We start from the raw sequence: 20,654 nt of genomic DNA on the forward strand, positions 1-20,654 counted from the left end.
GAGGCATTGTGTTGTCTGAGACACTGCTGTCAGAAGTCCAGTAAGTCGCTTTTTTGGGAACTAAAGGCAGTTGATAGTCAATGATTGCAACCAGGAGTTTCAGTCATATATTAGCATTCCATCCTATCAATGCTTTAGTTGTGACAGGAAACCACCTTACATTATAAGCTCTGTAAAGCTTAAAACAAACAATATAAGCAAAGCAGAGAGCAAGAGAAAAGAGTGTCTGCACTGTAGCAGAGCTGGAAATAGTATACGCACCTTCTCCGTTTTTTGATCATAGCTAAAACATCAAAATATGTTTGATTTATTGTCTGACCATCACATCATCACCAGTACTTTGTAGAGATGTATGTTAATATAGATGTTGCGAAGGCTTTTATTTTGTACATCTACTGAGATTTGTTGACTAAATCCAAAAATATAGCACTCTCCCGAGGCAGGTTTTTAAAAAGACAAAAGCCTCACCATCGCTGGTGCTCCTTCTGCACACCGCCTACCAGAGCAGTGCGTGTGTCGTGAAATCTCCTGCTTTAAATCTCGGCATCTATATTGTTTGGCTGTCAACCATGGTGCGTGGTGTTTCCACGTATCCAGCACAGACAGACAATTTTTTCTTCATGCAATGCAGAACTATTGCCAAGCATATACATTGGATTGGTTTAAATAACTTTAAATGTACCTGAAGTGTGTACAGCTGTATTATCCAGGACAATAGAAGTATTGGATCGGAACCCTGTGTGGGCAGGTACTCCATATTAAATAACTTGGATCGAGTGGAAAAAACAACAACTTTCCAGCTGTCTCGCAAAGGTAGAGGTAGGCAGTGTGGGCGTTAGACTTTCCCGGTAACCTGGGCACATCTCCAATGCAGTCGCTGGCTTTGCTTTAATTAGGGTGCAAATTATATCTGAGTAGATTCATAGGTGAGCTACCGTAAGTGTGCAAGACAAATTGCACAGGAAATGCCACATTAACATGTAATAAGACTGAACTAAGTAATCTCTAATTAGATTGCCCTTTTAGAAAGGGGAGCGCGTCTGTGATCCTGTGGAAAAACGACTTTTTAGGGCTCTGGAGAACATGCCTGGAACCTTTTTAACAGCTGCTTATGATACAAAACTGTGACTCATGTATTATTATATAGCGCTAAATGATGGCGATGACATTTATTATACTTTGTTCTTTCCTCTTCTGAAAACAGCATTTCGTTTTGAACGGCTATCATTTTGACTTCTTACACATATCAGCCATGCACTGCCTCTTTGCCTCCACTGATGGAATCTGAGATGACAACCTTTAAGGTTGTTTGTGCTTTTAATAGTTTCTCGTAATTAAATACACACTTCGTTGAACTTTCGTATTATGACAGTTTCTTTCGCCTTTTGCTTATTATCTAATCACAGTGTGGGGTGCAACAACCCAATGAGTCATTCCCAGAATCCATCATTTTTAAAACTGGCATTACCGCCTTGCGGTTGTATGCCTCTGCCAAGCAGACATGTTTACATCCATGTCTGTCCAAAGTGTCATCACTTCACAATTTTACCTAGCTAGACATTTTTTGTGAAATTGTCATAATTGTCATATTTTTTTGCAAACAGAAGTGACACAAGAGGGCGGAGTACGACTGAACGCCGCATAAGACATTTGAAGGCGACCAAGAGAAGAATTCAACAGCCAGACCAATGACTCACACAGCAGCATGATGGAGAAGAGTCACCTCCAGTTTTAATTAGTCCAGCAGCCAATTTTAAAACAGAGATAGAAAAGGATGGACTTGACCAATACCGACATATTAAGTCAAAAGAGTGAAGAGGTCAGACTTTCACTTCACAGTTTGTCACTCACTGTCATGGCGCTTTTACTGGTATCCAAAATGTCATATACAGAAGTTTAAGAAATTAACTATGTGTACAGATCTCCACCTAGACCTTACGAACTGTAAAGTGGACTGATTTTATGGAACATTATAAATGAAGGGGATTGACCCATACATTGTTCATGTGATTGTCTGTTGATGGTGATCAGTGTTTTTCTGTTGAATGTGACTACTGCCTTTTTTTGATTTGCAATATTAGGATTTGAAGTAGTGTAAAAAGTCTGCGTCATGTGAAGTACGCGACTGAATAAAAGGGCGCTCCATGAAAAATAACAATAACATAAGCAGGGTTAAGGTGTACGGGCTAACGGAAATTCTTAAATCAATATCAACATACTGAAACCAACTCTGGTCCAGGATGAATGAATGCAATAATATTAAACAGACATGTCTCCAGAGGTATTGGTATTAGTTATCTACATACTGTCATTTCAGGTACCAGATCAGACACACATGCCTCCTCTTAATAACATCATGCTTGGATCTGGTTTCTGAAGACAAAACGAAAACTAAGCTACAAACTAAACTAAACCGAAACCAAACAGCACTTTACAAAATGTTACTATACATATAATACCTCCAAATCAAACTATACAACAATACAAAATTGCTTTTAACTCTTCTCCCCTAGAATCTATTTTTGCTGACATGTGGTACAGAGCATACGGCAACTCTTATAAAAAGCAACAAAGCGCAAAAAAGTACAACAAATACAACAACAAAAATGGATGAATTAATAAAGAAAACGTAAAACAAAGTAGATGGCGCATTGAAAAGGAAACAGAACCTCAAGTAAAGACAAACAACATACATTGAAGTTAAGCAACAATATCAAGATCACATTTTCCCCCTCATTACTCTGCTGTGGTGTCGTGGCAAATCACGTCTTATTGTGGTCCGTTGCCTAACACTCTCTGAGTAATGGACATAACAGAAGCTGAACGGACTATTCCTGTTGCTATGACTAGAAGCAGTTCATCAGCAGTCCCAGTCTCTTTTCTGCACCCCTTTTTTCCTTTCACCCTCCAACCCTCATTCCCTCCTTATTCTGAAGGCATTCAGGTGAGTTTCTCTTTAGTTCATTGAAAACACCCAGCACCTCCTACGCAGTGTTCTTAATTGCATTCTCATTAAGCTTTTCCATGTAGTTCCGAAGATCCTGTGAGTCCCCAAGCTCGATGTCCGGACATACCCATTTTATCTCACTGGTCTGCACAAGTGCTAATGGGCTGAGCACAGGGCATCCATTACTGGACTTGATGTTGGAAAAGGTGGTGAACTTCACCCTCTTTCTCTTGGTGGTGGGTGAGTTAAGGGACTCGTTCCTGTGATCCCTCCCACTAGAACTACAGCCTCCAACACCAATATTTCCACGCTGAATGCCCCCGTTCAGTAACTGACTACCCTCCTCTAGGGCACCGCTCAGCTCTTCCTGCTGCTGTTGCTGCAGACATAGCCCCTCGTCTTGGCCCAGCCAAACCCAGTCGTGGGCATGGGGCATTGCCTCTGGGGCCTCCAGGGACAGCTGCTTGCTACGGTACTTGTATGCATAAGAGATGCAGTTAATGAGAAAAACCAGGATGGCCAGGCAGAAGACTCCCAGCAGGGCGTACATACCAATCTCCAGGTCTGTCAGGCCTCGTCGGGATGGTAACAGGTCGTCATCAGTGCTGCGGCTACGAGGCAGCTCTGCCTGGTCTGGATATTCAGAGAATTCATTCGGGACCCTGGCCCCGCTGTCGGCTGATAGACGGCCTCCATTAGGTCTCACTGGGACATGGCCCCTGATTGTAGTGGCTCCACGGTTGATTAACCCAGTTTCCACGTCAGCGATAGAACCGCCATAATATGGAGGATCAGGACGTGTTCGCCGGTCTCCTGGTTGTCTGTATTGCTCCCCTGGCTGACCAAACCTTGTCTGTATGTTTGCCATTCCAGTGGCTAAGATAGTGCGCCGTTTTCCCTTCTGGCACACCTCCGATGGGCTCATTTCAACACGCACAAGCAAACCCTGACCCTCCCCCTTGGCAACAATGATTGGCCATTTCCATGCTGCACTTCGCTGCACCGCCACCACCTGTTCATCCAAAGAGGTGGCTGTCAGGGTAAAATGGGCAGGGTTGTAGTTGTCTAGAGCAGTCATGGATCCATCACTGAACTGGAGCCAAGCGCTGATAAGCGACTCCTAAGGAAATTGACAAACAGAAGTTGTTATTATTACAATAGCAAAAATAACTGTGCCTCAGTGATCTGCACACGTTCAATTGATGCACAAGACTGTAGAATAAAACAAAGGAACATGGTGAAAGCAAAAGTGAGCCTTAATTACAGTAGAAAAGCGCAAATTGGAAATGAAACTATTATCCTGAAAGCCAAATATTCTTTTCTCTCCAAGGGAAGAGACAGAAGCCGTTTCCATTTGAAATTCTAATTACGAGAATAACAGCGCTGTTCAGTGGTTGTATATGCAAATCAAAGAGATGGCTTCACTATATCGAGAGTGAATTCATTATAAAAGGAAAATTGCAACACATATCATAGACTTCATATTAACTCTGATTCAGCCCTGAACTTGTAAGCCATATACAATGTGGAGCGCTAATAAAGACCATCCTCTTGTGGCAATGTTAAAGGATGATTCATTTTGTAAAAAAACAGCAAAATATTTGGATGCCGTGGATTAGTACCTGATTGAGTGATTCAATGGCTTCCTGTGTGGTTGCAGTGGCGACGATGGCCCTGTTGCTGCCCGGGCTGAGCTGCAGGGACAGAGAGAGTCCAGAGACCAACTGCACCCCCAGCTCTGTCACGCTCACTTTATCATCTAGAACCCTGATGCTCCTCTCAGCCAGGACCGATGATGTCAGAGGGGAGAGCACCTGTCAACACACAGAAACATTTGCTACTCACGTGGGTCTATTAAGATCCAAAATGACTGTTGCTGTGAATGAAGAGGAGGAGCCAATTTGCTAGTAGCCACTGTTGTTGACACTGATGTCTCTAAAGATGATAAGATGTCTGAGCCCTGAGAGCCAAAGCATGCACTCTAATTTGAGTTTTATCAAGAAGTGCCTTTGTAGTTCCTTCTTCCAGTGGTCCACAACTAATGAAATGTAACCTTAGTCCAGTACTATAAATTAAGTCTTGAAGAAAAACGCAAACATAACACAAAAATACATATATTTATACCAATGCTCAAGAAAAAGGCTGCTATCGCCAGGATGACATCATTTGTCTGAGTCTTCAAAAACCAAATCCTGGTAGTTGTTACAGTTATTCAGACAGTAGAATGACTTGGTAAGGGTAATGTGATAAAATGGGTACAATGAAGTGGTCACTCAACCAACTTCCTTCTTTTACTTTTCCTGTACTTGTTTGTGTACTGGGTCAATAAAAACATGCAAATGGAACAAAAAAATGGCACATCCTTTGTATTATAAACTCTAATTAGCGACAGAGACCACATGCACATGAACACTGCGTAGCTAAGAATATTGGGATACACTGTAAACAAACGCACACGAACATAAAAACGCCTCTAACCTCACATGCAAACATATAAACCCCACCCCACTAACACATTCTCCGCCTCCCTGAGGTGCCAGAGGCGTAAGCGTGTAAATAGTTGTGATTATTGTTATGAGATGAGTATCCCTCCCATCCGCTCCAATTAGGGCTTCAGTCTCTCCTCCAACCGCCCCCTCATGGCCGCATTTACCAGCCATAATGAACTGTCAGCACCTATCACTGCCTCATTTGTACAGACCCTTTTCCCTGTTTTCATTTTCCCTGTTGCCTCCCACACATATCCTTGAACGTTAAGCACAGCTAAAATCATCCTACTCTCAAAACATGGGCATAATGTTTAACCTCACCTCTGAGATGAGTGTAAAGGTTAAACAGGCAGACTGGTGGTGGCTTTCACTCGAATTAATAAGCGAGCACACTGATTGCCTGAAAGTGTCAAGAGGTTGTGTATCATCTGCTCTTATCAGGAGACGCTTCCCAACTGCATAAATAATCTTTCCCCTCTAAAGATGCCGGGAAGCACATCCTATAACCCCTACAGAACTCTCCACAAGAAGCCAGTACCCAGCGCATCCTCTTAAACCTAACCAAGACTATACACTAACAAATGTCCAGGCTTTGTGCTGCTCTCCTCTCAGAGATGTCAAGGCTCCTTTCCTTGATTCTGTGGAAGTGGTCAGACCCCTTCTCCGCCCCTTCACCAGAGTCCTTTGTTCATTATTCAGAGATGTCGTCTCCCTTCTCAAACCCATTAGAGAGACTGCAGGGTCTGCCTTTGGCCTACATCCATAGTCGTGAGATACCCTCACCAGTAATGCCCAGACACAACCCTTCCTCACACCAGTCCCCGAGTTTACAGGTTTGCATCATTCCACCACCAGAGAGCAATTAAAGACCCCTACAAGGCTTCCCTCTTTTTATTCAAAGCTGTCTTCTCTTGTATTATTTCCCTCCAAATCTCAGAGGGCTTTCACTACCTGACCCCACAAAATCCTGTGTGCATCAGGATCCAGCCTACTGCAACCAACAACGTTACAAACGACCCGGCGTCGGCCATACCGTGTCCATCCGACTTATCATACTGACACGTCTGCAAAGGTTACTGGCAAAATGTGTATTGCATGCAAGTAGTCTATCCATAACATGTGAGAAATAAATTGATTCATTCCTTTTCTTCCGGTACAACTTGCAGCCCAGTATACTAATGATCACATTACCAATTATATGGCCACTATGGAATCATCTAATACCTCAGTGGCCTTTTGAAATCCTTGGCTTTCATTTAATTGTCAAATCCAAGTCCTTCATTGTAATTCTGAACAGTTTGATCAAAAATAAAACTCCTAATATTTTATGTATTCAAAGCCTTTGGGAATCGGTGCTGTATTACTGGTACTCGGATGATTGAGGCAGAAATCCTTCCATTTGTTTTAAACGAAGGAGCTCTCAAGTTCACATGATGCTTTTCACAATGTCCATATCTGCTATTTGTGTGTCTCTCAACCTGCATCTGAACATACAAACAGCGTAACTATTGTTGCAATAAGTCCCCACTTGCAGCTGCATTACCACTCAACAATGAGGTTACATTAATAGAGAGAAGGTATACTCACAATATTATCTTGACTGGACTTAAATGATTGGAAACTATACTAAAGACTATATTAAAGATACTCAACAATGTACTGGAAAATGTTACACAACAGCTTGGTCTTATAAGACCTTTGAGCTATTTATTAATGGATTTACAAATGCAAATAATGCTAAATCAATTTAAGGAAAAACAAATAAAAAACAGTTTTTGTTCTTTCCATATTTCCTCTTATGCAATGTTTGAATAAAAAGATAGTTTAGGACCAAATATCGGAAAATGCAAAACAAATATTTGTTCTTTTTACAAATCATTTGTGATTTGTGATGGTCAGATCATGGAACAGCCCCAGCCCATTCTGTACGTTGCTAAAAGGCCAATGCTTGCGTGGATGTTGCAGTATTTCTAATATCCTGCCTAGAAGGAGCCAATCAAGGGAGGCGTGCAGCTGTCATTCACAAAAAAATATGGAGAAACAAAGGTCACAGGAAATGGAGATATTGAATAAGGTTTTTGTTGTTTTTAGGAAAATAAGGAAACCTTCGGAATAAGTAACCCGAGTGGTTCATGGAGCTGAATCCATGCTTTGCTTTGTCTAAGTGTTTACATGATTTCTCTGGATTAAACCAAAAGCTTTGTGCAAGATCAAGACCATGTTTTTATTCAGTATGATTTAACCTTTCCATCGACCACCTGACCAGCATACCAAAGACTTGTTTGAAAACATGGCTGACACTTACAGACTGTTGATTACATAGAAGATGCATTAAATATCAAATCATTAACCTTTATGTTTATTACATCATTTTCATTTCAGGGGATTGTTAGACTGCACAAATATTCAAAATTGTATTAAAATTGCAAATGGACTTTTCCAAAATATTTATTAAAGGAGAAATGGGTATCAAAATACCAATTTCAATTAAATATTGCCGTGCAGCAGAGATGTCCTGGCCTACACATCATATGCAAACTTCTCTAATATCCCAAATCCTACCTTCATTGCAATATCACTCGAAATAAGCGCAATTAGATATGTTTTCAAAATCGTTCAGCCCCACATATTATAGGTACCAGCAATTATAACTCCCTGTGTAAGAGCTAGATCAAGCTGCTCTTCACATAAAACAAATGACAGGACATTACTCCTTCATCACTATGATATACTTCTAATGGGTTGAAATCACAATGGCCAAAATGAAGGAATGAAGGAAAACAAAAAGAATTGGCACCGCTTTTGATAGATACTTTATCCAAAAAGAAAGAAATCCCAGGCTTTAATGCCACAGCATTGTAAAAGTGCCCACATTTATTTCAAATGCAAACTATAGCCTCAAATTTACCTGGAGTTTCAGCCTAAACATGATCTTCAAACCTTTCTGACCCAGTCTTTATGACGTCTTTAGAAGCTTTTTAACCCACCCCCCGAACTAGTGCAATGATGCACACAGTACACTAGTGAATCGATCGGAGCTGACTGTGTCACAATCAGGGCTGGATTAATATTCGCTGCTGAAAATGGAGAATTTAAGGCTTTACCAAGTGTTGAAATACAGTTTGTTAAATGGTCCATAGTGCCATTCCCCCTTTCATTCCACTGTATAACATCTGCACAGATCAGTAAGATGTAAATCTACCACATGATAGCTTTGAAGTAAAACGAGCAATCAAAAATTGCACACATTTTCAGTTTCCCATTTCATCAGTCCCAGATCAGATCGGCTTAGAACAAGTCGATCTCACATATCTTTCGAGTCACTTTTCCTTCCATTTAAAGCGTGCCCAGGCCAACAGGGAAACACCACTCTATCTCACACACACGTAGCCACTCCTGCAGTGCACACAGCTGTTCTATTGATTAATAAAGAGAAGGCGATTAGGGTTCCAGTCCACTGCTTCAACAATGTGTTGTTCTGTGTTGTGCTATCTTGTAAACGCCAGATTGATGTTGGTTTACGGTGATGGCGGACACATGTGTCATCCTAAGCGAGCACCTGGTTGTAGTATAATGTAAATAGGATTCTGAGTGTTGTGTATGAAGGAGGGAGGGAGAGAAAGAGTGAGAGAGATATATCACTCTTTCTCTTCCTGCAGAGGTGCAAGCTTGTAGTAGACGTGCCATGACACCACGTTTCTCTGTTAGCTCATGATAGGCTTAAGTATTTGTGCTATGCTGCAATCAATGTAGTTGTTTTTGTAACCTTTTTCTCTTTCCACAGCCAAACCTGTTGTGTCTTACTCCACATTCTCTACATGTGTAGCTTACTCGCAACCTCTTTCTTGGAAATTTTTGTAGTTGTAGCCAAAACATGCAAACAACCCGCCTGTTTTTATGCCTTCAGCATACGTGGGACAGCATCGGCACTTATTCAGAGACATGTTTCTGGCTATCTGATGAATGGAAGTCCAACATTCACTTTACTTTTAGACATGTTTCTGTCTCCACCAACCCAGATGAAAAATGTCTGCGTTTTAGCTCCTAGATGCTCCAATAGGTTCACCAGCTAGCTTTGTCCGCCTGTTTTTTGCTGCTTGATGCTGCAGGAAACAGGGTTGATGAGAGTTTGACCACAACAATGAGCAGAAAGTGGCTAAAACCTCGTAGAGCTTTGTCACTACAAGCGACTACTTTTACATTACACACAGAGCTAAACTATTGATTAGTGGAGCTTCTCCTCTTTCTTCATTTTACATTGTGTTGTGAACTGAAAAAAGTACACTCCCCATCAAAAACACTATATTGAGATAGATTTTTTTTTCCTGTAAGAATTATCTGTGTGACTTTCCCAAAATATTTGCCTAGTTCCAGACGTCTGCAATACCTCCCATATATTAGATTTTTTGAGTTTGCTGACTGTTTCCTTAGTTGGAAACACAGCCCAGCCAATCAGAGCGTTGTAGGCGACAGATGAATTGCCACTAAAATGGCAGGTTGTTTAGTTTTATTCTGTGTCGACTAAAAATTCTGTTAACGTGACAGATGTGTCAGTCACTACTGATTGGTTGGGGTAAAGTCACTCCCCCACCTAAACATGAACATGACCATGATGTCATACTACACACACACACACACACACATACACATACACCCATCCAACCTGTAGATTGGTGATTCCAGCGCCCACTCCTATGAGAACTTGGCCCTCCAGCAGTTGTGCAACCTTCGGGACCTCCACCCTCAGAAAGTCCTTGACCAGTTGTGTCACCTCCACCTGCCAGTCACTACCCAGCAGGAAGTTCTGCTGGCCCAGGCCATCCTGGTCTCCTCTAACTTCTCCCGTATCTGCCACAAAGTGTGTGAGCACACGGAGGGTGGTGCTCTGATACTGGGCAACACAGCCGCTCTCCTTCCTCTCGTCTGCTGCATCGTCTTCATCCTTGTCGTCAGTGACCCTCTCATACCTGCGCGAATGAGAAAAGGAAGGCAAATAGCACAAGGCAGATAGCACAAGCATACTTCTGTTTGTGAAGTAAAAAGCACTGAAAGCACTTTGTGTTTCGAGAAGTCCTCAGGTGGCAAAGATACTTTGAAGGTTATCACCAGAATAATTCTATTTCCTCTCACAATTCAATGTAATTCATATTTTCCTTATCACCATTAATGCACATACAGTCTAAACCCTCTGATGTATTTACTGCAGTGCAGTCAGAGCCTCTACTGTCTGTTGTGCTGCCGGTTTTCTCGACCTCCCGAAAGTCATAGGCTCCCAGTGTTTTCAAAAAAATCCATTAAAAACAGCTTGCAGAGACAAACTGCTGCCTTGCTTGCTTTCTCATTTTCTTTAAAAGGGCAACTGATATTTTGCTGTATGTCTGCCATTTATTTGGCCCACGGCAAACACTTTGCAGATAGAGCCATCTCAGAAAGATATACGTTTTGTTACAAATGAACGTTTGCAAAACCCAGTAGGGGAATTCTTTACACATTTGTTCCGCACTTTTCCTCCTAGTTAAGTGAAGTTTATAAGGCCCTTCATCACATTAACAGGCCCACATTAGAGTGGGGAAGGTCGGACAGGAAGGACGAGGGTTGGCAATTGGAGAAATCCTGTGAAGAATTACAAAAGAGGTCTTATAGGCGCCACTGTGGATCTAATAAAACATCCCACCAATTCATACAAACAGACAACTCAAAAATATATTATGGTCGAAGCCATTAGGCAGCTAGATGTTTGATATGAGGTTTACTTATAAGATTACAAAAGTCAATACATATCTGAAATACAAAATTAATAAAACATCTTTATACTTGGCTGCTTTAAGGGTCCATTTGATTATATTATGCTCTAATATATCATATATTCTCAGCAGGTTGTCTTACGTCATGATTAACTGGAATTTAATGTACCTCCCAAAGGTTCATATTCTGCTCCCTCCCCCCCAAAAAAACAAAGATTAAAACTGCTTGTAGACACAAACTGCTCCCTCAGCTACTACAATACATCATATTATAACAACATATTGTATTTTTTGGTCTCCATGCTGGGCTGTGGGAGCTGCAGTGACGTGTGATATGTGGCCTTGGGACACAGATCCTCTCCTAAGAGTCAACCGTGTTGACTCTGAAGAGAAACATTGCTCCAGATGGGTGCATACATCACTCGTATCCATCCCCATCCTTCATCTTCCATCGCTCTTTACCACTAGGTCTATTTTGTTGTCCTGTGCATTACCATTGTCATATCTCTTTCTCTCTCTGCAAGACTGAATCTCATTCTATATTTTGTACATCAGTTTCTAACTTGACTTGACTTTAATCCATTTTTCAACTCACTCACTCTGCTTTTCTCTCTCACTCAGTCTCACCTTTTATTCTCTTTCACTTTCCAGCTCTGCCTGCATCTCTGTCTCTAACAGTCAGCTGGCCGGGGGGGGGGGGGGGGGGGGGGGAGTGTGACAGTGACAGTGACAGTTTCCATTAGGTTTAATGAGGCATGGGCGGTCAGGCAGAAAAACGGGCTGACAGGTTAACATGCTGTGGCCCAATGGCTTGGCTTAGTTCCTAGCCTCCATTCACCATGCCCTCCCCCTTTCCCTTATTCCACATCAGTAAAGGGGACAGCAGTTAAACCAAGGTGACATTTCTGGCTGGCAACAGAAACATGAGGTCAGGTCATGTTTGTAGCAGTGAGTGACAGGTCAGTCAAGGTGTCAGAGAGCACGCGCACACTGACACACTATGGCACATTTTCTTAAAAATGTAATTTAGTTTTTGATATTCTCTCTCTTCTCGTACAAGTATGCACACAAACTTGGCATATCCTGCGTTCTTCATGCAGTGATGCACTTGACAGACATGACTGATGGGATCAGGCGTGGATAGCAGGGCGTTAGAGTGCCACCCTGTAGGGTGTAGGCCAATGGGAAATGGCACAGAAGTGACTTTTTGGCAGGAATGTACTTTAAACAATATGTTTTCCATACAGATCTTTCATATCATATGAAAGTTAATATAGAGGTTCTATTAAAACAAATTCACTTTTGGTGTTAATTGGGGTCTAGTTTACTCAAAATCTGATTCACACAACCTAAACCGTCAATACCAGCAATGTTTCCATTTAAAGTATATCAACTTAAAATTGTGATTTGACCTTCTCACCCATTATTATTTTTTTGAATTAATTACTGTGGTGGAAAAAACTATTCAATAGTGAGTCCTATAATACTGAATACTGAAACAAGAAACATTGAGGAAGTGCACAGTAGAAACACAGTAGAAATGTACTAGCACAGGGAAGATTCTCCATCACATTACTAACAATAAAGACAACCTATATGTTAACGGCTACATCATTTACATGTAATTACTGTTTTCATCTCGCAGTATGAATTGTGCATGAATGTAATATCCTCGCTCTTGTCAGAGGCTAAACACTGGGGCATATGGAACAATCGAATTCCCTTTTCCAGTACAAACATAGTAAAACCTTACTGTATGATCAAAGTTATTAGTAATAATACTAGCTATTATTAAATGTAAATTATTCAGTGTGCCTCAATGATCATTTATTTTAATTTCAGTAGGGTTATTTCTTTTTTGAATCAGCCAGATTCATATTTGAAGGAAAAACTAATATAATATAGCTAAAGATAATAATATCCTTATTGTAACCGCATCATACAACTCACGAAGCAGCGCACAGATCATGCGCACTGTGCCATTTTTCAGCCCCAGGAATTTTTGCCACGCTCTGTAATGCTCAAAATTATTACTTATTTCTTATTCAGCATAAATACCTTTTGGGAGACCAGTGGATCCAATGAATTACGAGACACTCATTATAGCGACTCTGCAGCTGCACCTGCATTTTATGGCTCATATGTCTGCGCCAACATTACCAAGACAATTTATTGTGGCCTCCATTTATTTTACCAAGTGAAGAATGTGATCGGATTCTCATGCAGGAGCTGTTGAAAACCTCTCAGGTTAATGACCTAAATAAAGAAGTTTAGACTTGTCTTGTATGGCCAACTTGTGCTGTGATACATGGGCAGTCACTAGATGAAGCCCAACATCTATTTTGCATTTAGCTTGTGCAAGAGTTTGGTGTTTGTTTTAAGATGCAAGGATTAATGTGCTGGAAGTAGTTCCCTTACAGCTGCTGATGTGGCGCTGCAATTCAATTCAAAATAGGCGTGGATATTACAATGATGCATGGCATGACATGCAACAGATGCAATAGACGATCGGGCCTTACCTCCTGTTCCCCGTACTAACGGGGACCCTCCAGCCCTTTATCTGGCTAAGCTCGGGGTCGGCCACATCGATGAGCAAGGGCAGGTGGGGCATCCACACGCTCATCTCCAGCTGGGCACTCAGGAAACTGTAGGTGAAGTTGAGCATCACCCTGCTCTTCCCTCTTGTCTCCTTCCCGTTGACATACACGTAGTCGCATCGCTCTGACACCTGCAGACAAAAGGGGAAAATGAGGGAAGCAGCCGGATGAGAGACGGACTAAAGAGATAAAGAAAGAAGGGCAATCTATTTGAGATGGAAAACTTGGACAAAAGTATTTAAATTCTAATAAGGAGTCATATAAACGAAATGCTTCTAAAATGCGTCATCTTGAGAAAGATCCTCTGTTTGTCAGCAGCCTCTTCTGAGATGCTGGCGCGTGGAAAGATTTGGCATTGCTTCAGTCAAATCTCAAGAGTCCGGTCTGCTGAGTTTCTTCTGTGTGCGGATAAGTCGTTAATGCGTGTGCATGCAGGATAATATGTGTGCAAAGTAGTGTGACTTTGCTTCCAACTGAACAGATGGAAATTAATAAAAGACGCAAACTTTCTTCAGCCAACCAGAGAACGGAACCTCAAACCGAATTATGATTGGCTGCGTAAAATACAGCTCCAATCAGTTATTGAGGTTCTGTTGATGCGTCTCCAACATAGAGAAATGATATCGCAGAAAATGTCTTAAATGTCTATTATCTTCAAAGCACCAGAACCTTCAAATGTTTTGTTTCCAATCCCTTGCATTTCAATCTCAAATACCATCATAAGCTTGATTGGCACAACTGGTAATTTCAGCACATGTCCCCATTACTGACAATTGCGTCTTTGTAACAAACCACTCACAAGAAGACTGTCATCTGTCTCCACGTCTTTGCATAAAACTTGGCTCTGCTCTCAAATGATGTCAGGCCAGCCCCCTATCTCTGGGGAACTAAACTGACAGCTTGGTGTCTGTCAATTCTCTCCTCCTCCTCCTCCCATTCGTTTCCTCTTTCTCTCCCACTCTCTCACTCTTACCCTTGTCCTACTAAACTATTACTGTGACTTCTATATGTTCAGTCTTGCTGGAATGAGAACAGGTTGTGTGCGTCAGGAAGGACGATTCTCAGGCTGGAATCTACTTGTTGAAAGGTTCAAGAAGTCACCGGAAGTTTTGGTCAAATCATCAGTTTAGGTTCATAATCAAGCCACCTGTGACATTTAGCAAATGATGTTAAAGGAATATCCACCCAAATGTCACATGATGAAGTGTGTAACTTTAATATCAAAATGATGTAGCCTTATTTGATAGGATCAACAGTGCATTCTGCATGCAAGTAGGGCTGACACTATTCAATTAATGGATCAACCAACAATTTTGATAAATGATTTTAAAAGATCAAACAAACAAAAATGCTAAACATTGACTGTTTCCCCCTCAAAATATGAGGAATTGCTGGCTTTCTCCATTTTATATAAAATGTTATAAAACGTTGTGCTCTTGTAAACAACATAATCATGAACACAAAAGTCACATCCACAAAGAATGGTAAAAGAAAACGGGGTCCCGTTGAGAAGTGTAAACAATATTCAATATTCAATATTCTTAGTGCTTGGCATCAGAAAAACTCAGCAATTTTTGATTGTTTTATTCTTCAAAAAAGAGTGAAGCAGCCCAACTGGAATGAAATCTAGTTTTAAATCTAGAGCGTAGTGCCTTTAAGGACATCCAAACTGTGGCTTCACTTGTAGTCTTGATAGCATATAAACAGTCAGTTAACAGAGGAGCAATGCAGGAGTATGCTCGCTGTAAACTGGTATACATTTAATAAAAATACAGGCTGCTTCTTCATTTGAGGAATTACAGCTTTCTGCCCTCGCTGGCATTGAACAGTTGATGCGAGTTGATGACAATGGATTGTGTACGGTACGGAAATGACTCTTTTTGGGAGGTGTGTGCACGTTGAAGTCCCAGGAACACACACACAGAACATGCACTAATGCGCAGGGTTTCTAGAGGCAACCATCCAGAAAGTGAGCATAAAAAATCCACTTGACTCCTCATTGAGTCTCTTAAGCCTCACCTCAATTTCTGTTCCTTTTTCGCTGTTAATTTCCTCTCTCTCCCTCCCCCTCTTCTCTGTCTGCCTCACCCCCCTGTGTCACCTCGATGCTGCAATCAGTTTATGTCAAGTTGTCAACCCATCTCTACCTTTGTAGTTTTGTTCCACTTTGTTTCCCAGTACTAGATCCATCTTCATCTTTCCTTTTTGAAGGGTATGGAAGTTGATAACCATAAAGATTTAATTGAGATCTGCTGAAGGTGGCATCTTGTGCACTGCGTGAAGAATGTATCACCGCGAATGTGTCACGAAACCACGCACATGTCCATGTCACCTCTCCATGTCACCTCTCCATGGAAACAATCCATTGTGTCGCTAATCATGCAGGCTTGAAATGTATCCAGAGCGACGCACACAGATACGATTTGTCACTTACATTGCATTGTACTTCTACTTCTGCTGTGGCCATTTTCCAAAGGATGTTAAGATTTGATTTAATTCCTTAAAATGTATAATTGCCTTAATACTTAACTGAAATGTAGGGCACTGAGCTGAAGTGATATTTTTCTTTGATTCTTGCTTAGAGCAGCAATTAAGTGCAATTTCCATCATTTGAATGGAACTATACAGTGAGGTTTATTGAATACACCTCAGGGCTCTACATCACTGTGATAAAAGGAGAAACATCTAGTACATCTCACGTTAAAACAGAATATTAAAACACGTCCTTGTTTTGTTTTGTCTCACTTCGTATTAAAATCAATCTGCCTTTTTTAGAAAAAAAAACCCCAGGGGAGGATATATTGTAATCTATTACATTCAAGATAGTTTTTATATCTGATAAACATAATTATAATACCCCGCTGTTCATTCTTTTTCACTCTTTATTTTAGGAGAAAATATTCAATCAATATTTGTTTTGCCCAGTCACAAACTTGGAAGCCAGTTAAAAGCAGCAAGAGCCCACTGAGTCATGCTAATCCCTGGCCTCACTTGTTACTGTAGAGCACTGTGCTACTTATGATAATGTTAGAGTAGGCGACTGGCATTGACATCAGGTCTAAAGAGGAGGGCATTTTTACAATAGAGGGTGGGTAAATCACATAGACTGAATAAGATATGGACGTTGTCTCTGTGATGTCACCCGGGCCTCTCTGAAGAGCCATTGTGAAGCTCGATATGGGTAGCTCCGGCAGACCCCGTCTTGGCAGCGCCGACACAGACAGTCAGCAGCTAGCATCCACCTCAAGTATGCATAACTTTAAACCTTATTATAAATTAAACGGGTTAGCGATAGAGACCAAAACCGTTTTTGTACCAGGCTGTAAACAGGTTGGGCGTTGTCACATGGGGGGGTCTATGGAGGGTGACTCGCTTTTGCCTTCAAGCCTCAAATGATTTGAGCTACTGCAGTTTTTGGCACTTCCGTTTTGGCTTCGTTTCTCAGCACCGGAGGTTTATGCTTGGTAAATCCACAACAACATGTACTTTCTGTCAGGTTGGCTGTAACTTATCATCGGCATTGTTCTGCATTTGTAAATAGGAAGTATTTTAAAAACCTGTTGTTGTCTTTGTGTGTAAGGATGATGGCCCAGTAGCAGCCTTTTCAATGAGAGATACGACAGAAGTATTCTTATCCTAAACATATTTTCAGTGTTTTACTTTCTGATAAAATTGCTCTTGACTGCAAAGAGCATACTTCAATGCCACAACAGGAAGTCAAGTAAGCTCTATTACTGCTCACCACAGCCTGATAGGCGATAGTGTCACTAAAAATAAGTGAAAGGAAGAGTGCTCACTGTGATAGCAAAGAGCCCCCTGAAGACTCAAGGTGGATTTTTTTTCTTCTCCTGAACTACCCTAAACCCCTCGCCATGAATTTAGCATTCCCCCGTAATATTTTGCCATATCTAGTAATTTGTCTTGCATTCCCACTTCAAATCCTGCGTGGCTTAACAACGCTGTCTTTGCTAAGGTCAATAGGAGCGGCAAAGAGTAGCCACAGTACAGCTACGGTAGCCATATCGTAGAACCGTAGACGCTACGGCCATAGTCGGATCAATCATCACATCCACAGCCAGGCGGAGCAGCTGCAGCTGTGCTCGCAGCCAGTGGCTGTGTACTGTCAGTTTGACAGTAATGAGCAATAAATGCAGTAATGAGCAATAAATGCACAATGTAAAGTGTCACAACATCTATCCTTTCTGTAGTATCTGCAGAGTGTTTCCCTGAACAAGTCCAACAGACTAACTCTCACTATGGATCAGTGGGAATGAAAAATTATTGCAAACGATCGCAGAAGAAGAAAAAAACAAACAGCTTTTTACGTCACAAAATGATGTTCAATACCACTGTGCTGTAAGAATCAGCTTGTTAAGCAATCAATTAGAGCCCATGATATCAAACACTATCTCTTTTTACAAGCGAGGCCATTATGGCAGTGATTAGTCTTCTGATTATCTTCTCAATTAAGCGATTAATCATTCGGGTCCATAAAATTTCAGAAAGGAGGGGAATAGGGACAACCACGTTGTCCTCAAAGTTTCGGTGAAACAGTTAGAGAGGATGGAGATGCCTTCCGATCGAAAAAAAATGTTTTATTTTGAGTTTCCTTTGAAAATAGGGTGGAGAGAGGAGGGGCACCGCTTACTGTTCCCAATCTAGACGGTTGGGCATGGGAGTACGCTACCGAGGTCAGCGTCACAATGTGTGGCACTTTTTCAGTGGATAATTAAACCCTTTGAGAGATCCGCTTCTTCTCTGATATGCATGTACGGTACACAGAAACACAAATCAGCTCCTCAATATAACACAGACACACTTGCAACACTATTCTTTTTCTCGCGCACATCAAACAGTTCATTCTCTCACTTCGTTTTCTCTCATTTCTCCTTTCGGATAATACAATGGGGACATGTTGAAGGGCAGATATTTAATCCAAAATTGCCAAAGGAAAGGGCTCCGTCTTTTACTTACCGGTTTTGCATTTTTTTTTTTTCATATCAGACAACAAATCCTGTGTAACATTTCCCAAATAGTTCAATCAGGTTTGAGATTGATTACTTAAGCTTTCAGAAAGCCGATGAAAATCAATTTACAGAGCCCCATTTTGAACTTGCTCAAGATAGGAAATCAATCAGGGTGAACATTGTGTCACCTTTTATGGTTTGTCAAAGCCATGTTATTAGCAAGTGGCAATGAAGTTGCAAACAGGGGCTGTCTCATATGTGCATACAGTCAACTTACAAACAACAACCTCTTTTATGCAAGAAGTAACCTAATTGATACTATGTTTCTACTGCATATGTGATGCAATGACATTGTTTTAACATTATCTGGAGGCAAGTATAACGAGCAGAGGGGGAGTGGAGTTGCAATTTTGTCGAGTCTAATAAGACTCTGAGCTCCTTCATTTGAGTAAGTACAGGTATTGTTTTACAAGATGAGCAAAAACAAGCAGACTCGTAGTTTATTTTTGTATTCTTGCAGCTACTGTGCTGACATTTTGTACATTCTGGGACTGCATACAGCTACAGGCAGAATGTTTTTCTTTCAGCAGCTTGTGCAATGAAGACAGATAATTGTTGCTCAAATCTTTCTCACTCAATTTTTTATTTTTTTTTTAATTTCGCTGGTATCACTCTGTGACCTGAGGAGAAGCTCTCACTTCCTGGCACACCATTTGACAAAGAAAGAGGAAAAAGCCAGGCCCTATATTGCTGGAGGAAATTCAGCACCTGCTTCCTAAACTAATGTGCACAAACCACTTCTACACTAAAAATACCTTTTTATTCATTCTGCTCACTCAGCCACCTACCAGTACACAGCTGAACACGAGGCAGAAGACAATAAAGGCAAATTGGAAAAAGGTAAAACACAAAGCAGCTGCTCAAAACCCATCCCCCACACACCTTGATAACCTGTTCGTCTGTTGATTTGCATTCCACTGACTCTGTTACATCAGAGACCGCTCCGTCTGTTCCTATGGTGACTACCTTTACTGGCACGGCAACTGTTCGCCCGTTGAGGACAGCTGTGTTGAGGATCTCCGTGTCCTGCAAGGGAAAATAGAAACACACAAATCAGTACAACACACTGACAGCTGGGACTCAAACTACAGCGTGACCAATATCAATATTTAAGAATTGTATTCAATGTTATTATATTTAGGGCAATGTCCCTGCAATTTGATCAAAACGTTTGTCACTGCCAACCAGAAAGACGCATAAAAAGGCTTTTCTGTCATCTGACCATCAGCAGGATGACATCATTTGACTGTGCCCTCCAAAACCGTTACAAATCCCTGTTGGAAAAAAAATGACTCAGTTTCATGATCAGACAACACAATGGTTAGATTTCGGCGCAAACATGACTTGGTTGTGGAAAGTAGGGTTCAATGTCAGTGTTTTTTTTTTTTCCCGATACAAATGATTTGCCTAATTGGTTCTGCACGTACAAACCTCAATAGCGATGAGAAAGAAGTGAGATGGCCCACTCCTTAGTTATTTCCGTCATTAGCACCGGAAAAAGGTAAGGTGTTTAATTCCTTAATTTCACTTGCCGATTGGGCATGTTGCTAGATTTACTCGCGGGCATTCCTTATTGTTGAGCCCTGGAATGATCATGATTTGGGCTAAAATGACGTCCTTGTTTAGGTTAGGAGACCATTGTTGTCATGGTTAGAATGATAACCACTTGGTTAAGGTCAGGTAAAGATTGTGGTCAAGGTTAAAAGATACCAAAGTTGACTGTTGGTAGAAAATAGGCGATGGCCAGCGGTCTCATGTGTCAAACTCAAAAGGTTTTGTTCAGCCATTCATCCACCCTGATCTCCTCCCTGTGCCTACTTTGTGGCGCTATAATAATGTCACCAAGTAGT

At 41.3% G+C, this 20,654-nt stretch overlaps 1 protein-coding gene across 1 annotated transcript in view; it reads right to left on the reverse strand.

Moving 5' to 3' along the window:
* Nucleotides 1–1,709: 1,709 nt before the first annotated feature.
* Nucleotides 1,710–20,654, reverse strand: part of LOC142935530 (transmembrane protein 132C) — a 126,643-nt gene continuing 107,698 nt past the window's right edge. The window contains exons 6-10 of the mRNA XM_076079939.1: nt 19,687–19,830; nt 13,700–13,908; nt 10,100–10,403; nt 4,570–4,761; nt 1,710–4,067 (exon numbers count right to left, since the gene is read on the reverse strand). Of these exons, the coding sequence (XP_075936054.1) occupies nt 2,985–4,067; nt 4,570–4,761; nt 10,100–10,403; nt 13,700–13,908; nt 19,687–19,830 (1,932 nt within the window). The 3' untranslated portion in view covers nt 1,710–2,984. The remainder of the gene's footprint in view (nt 4,068–4,569; nt 4,762–10,099; nt 10,404–13,699; nt 13,909–19,686; nt 19,831–20,654) is intronic.

Source organism: Anarhichas minor, unplaced genomic scaffold (assembly GCF_050575085.1).
Source record: "Anarhichas minor isolate MPS153535 unplaced genomic scaffold, ASM5057508v1 ptg000073l, whole genome shotgun sequence".
NCBI classification, from domain to species: domain Eukaryota; kingdom Metazoa; phylum Chordata; class Actinopteri; order Perciformes; family Anarhichadidae; genus Anarhichas; species Anarhichas minor.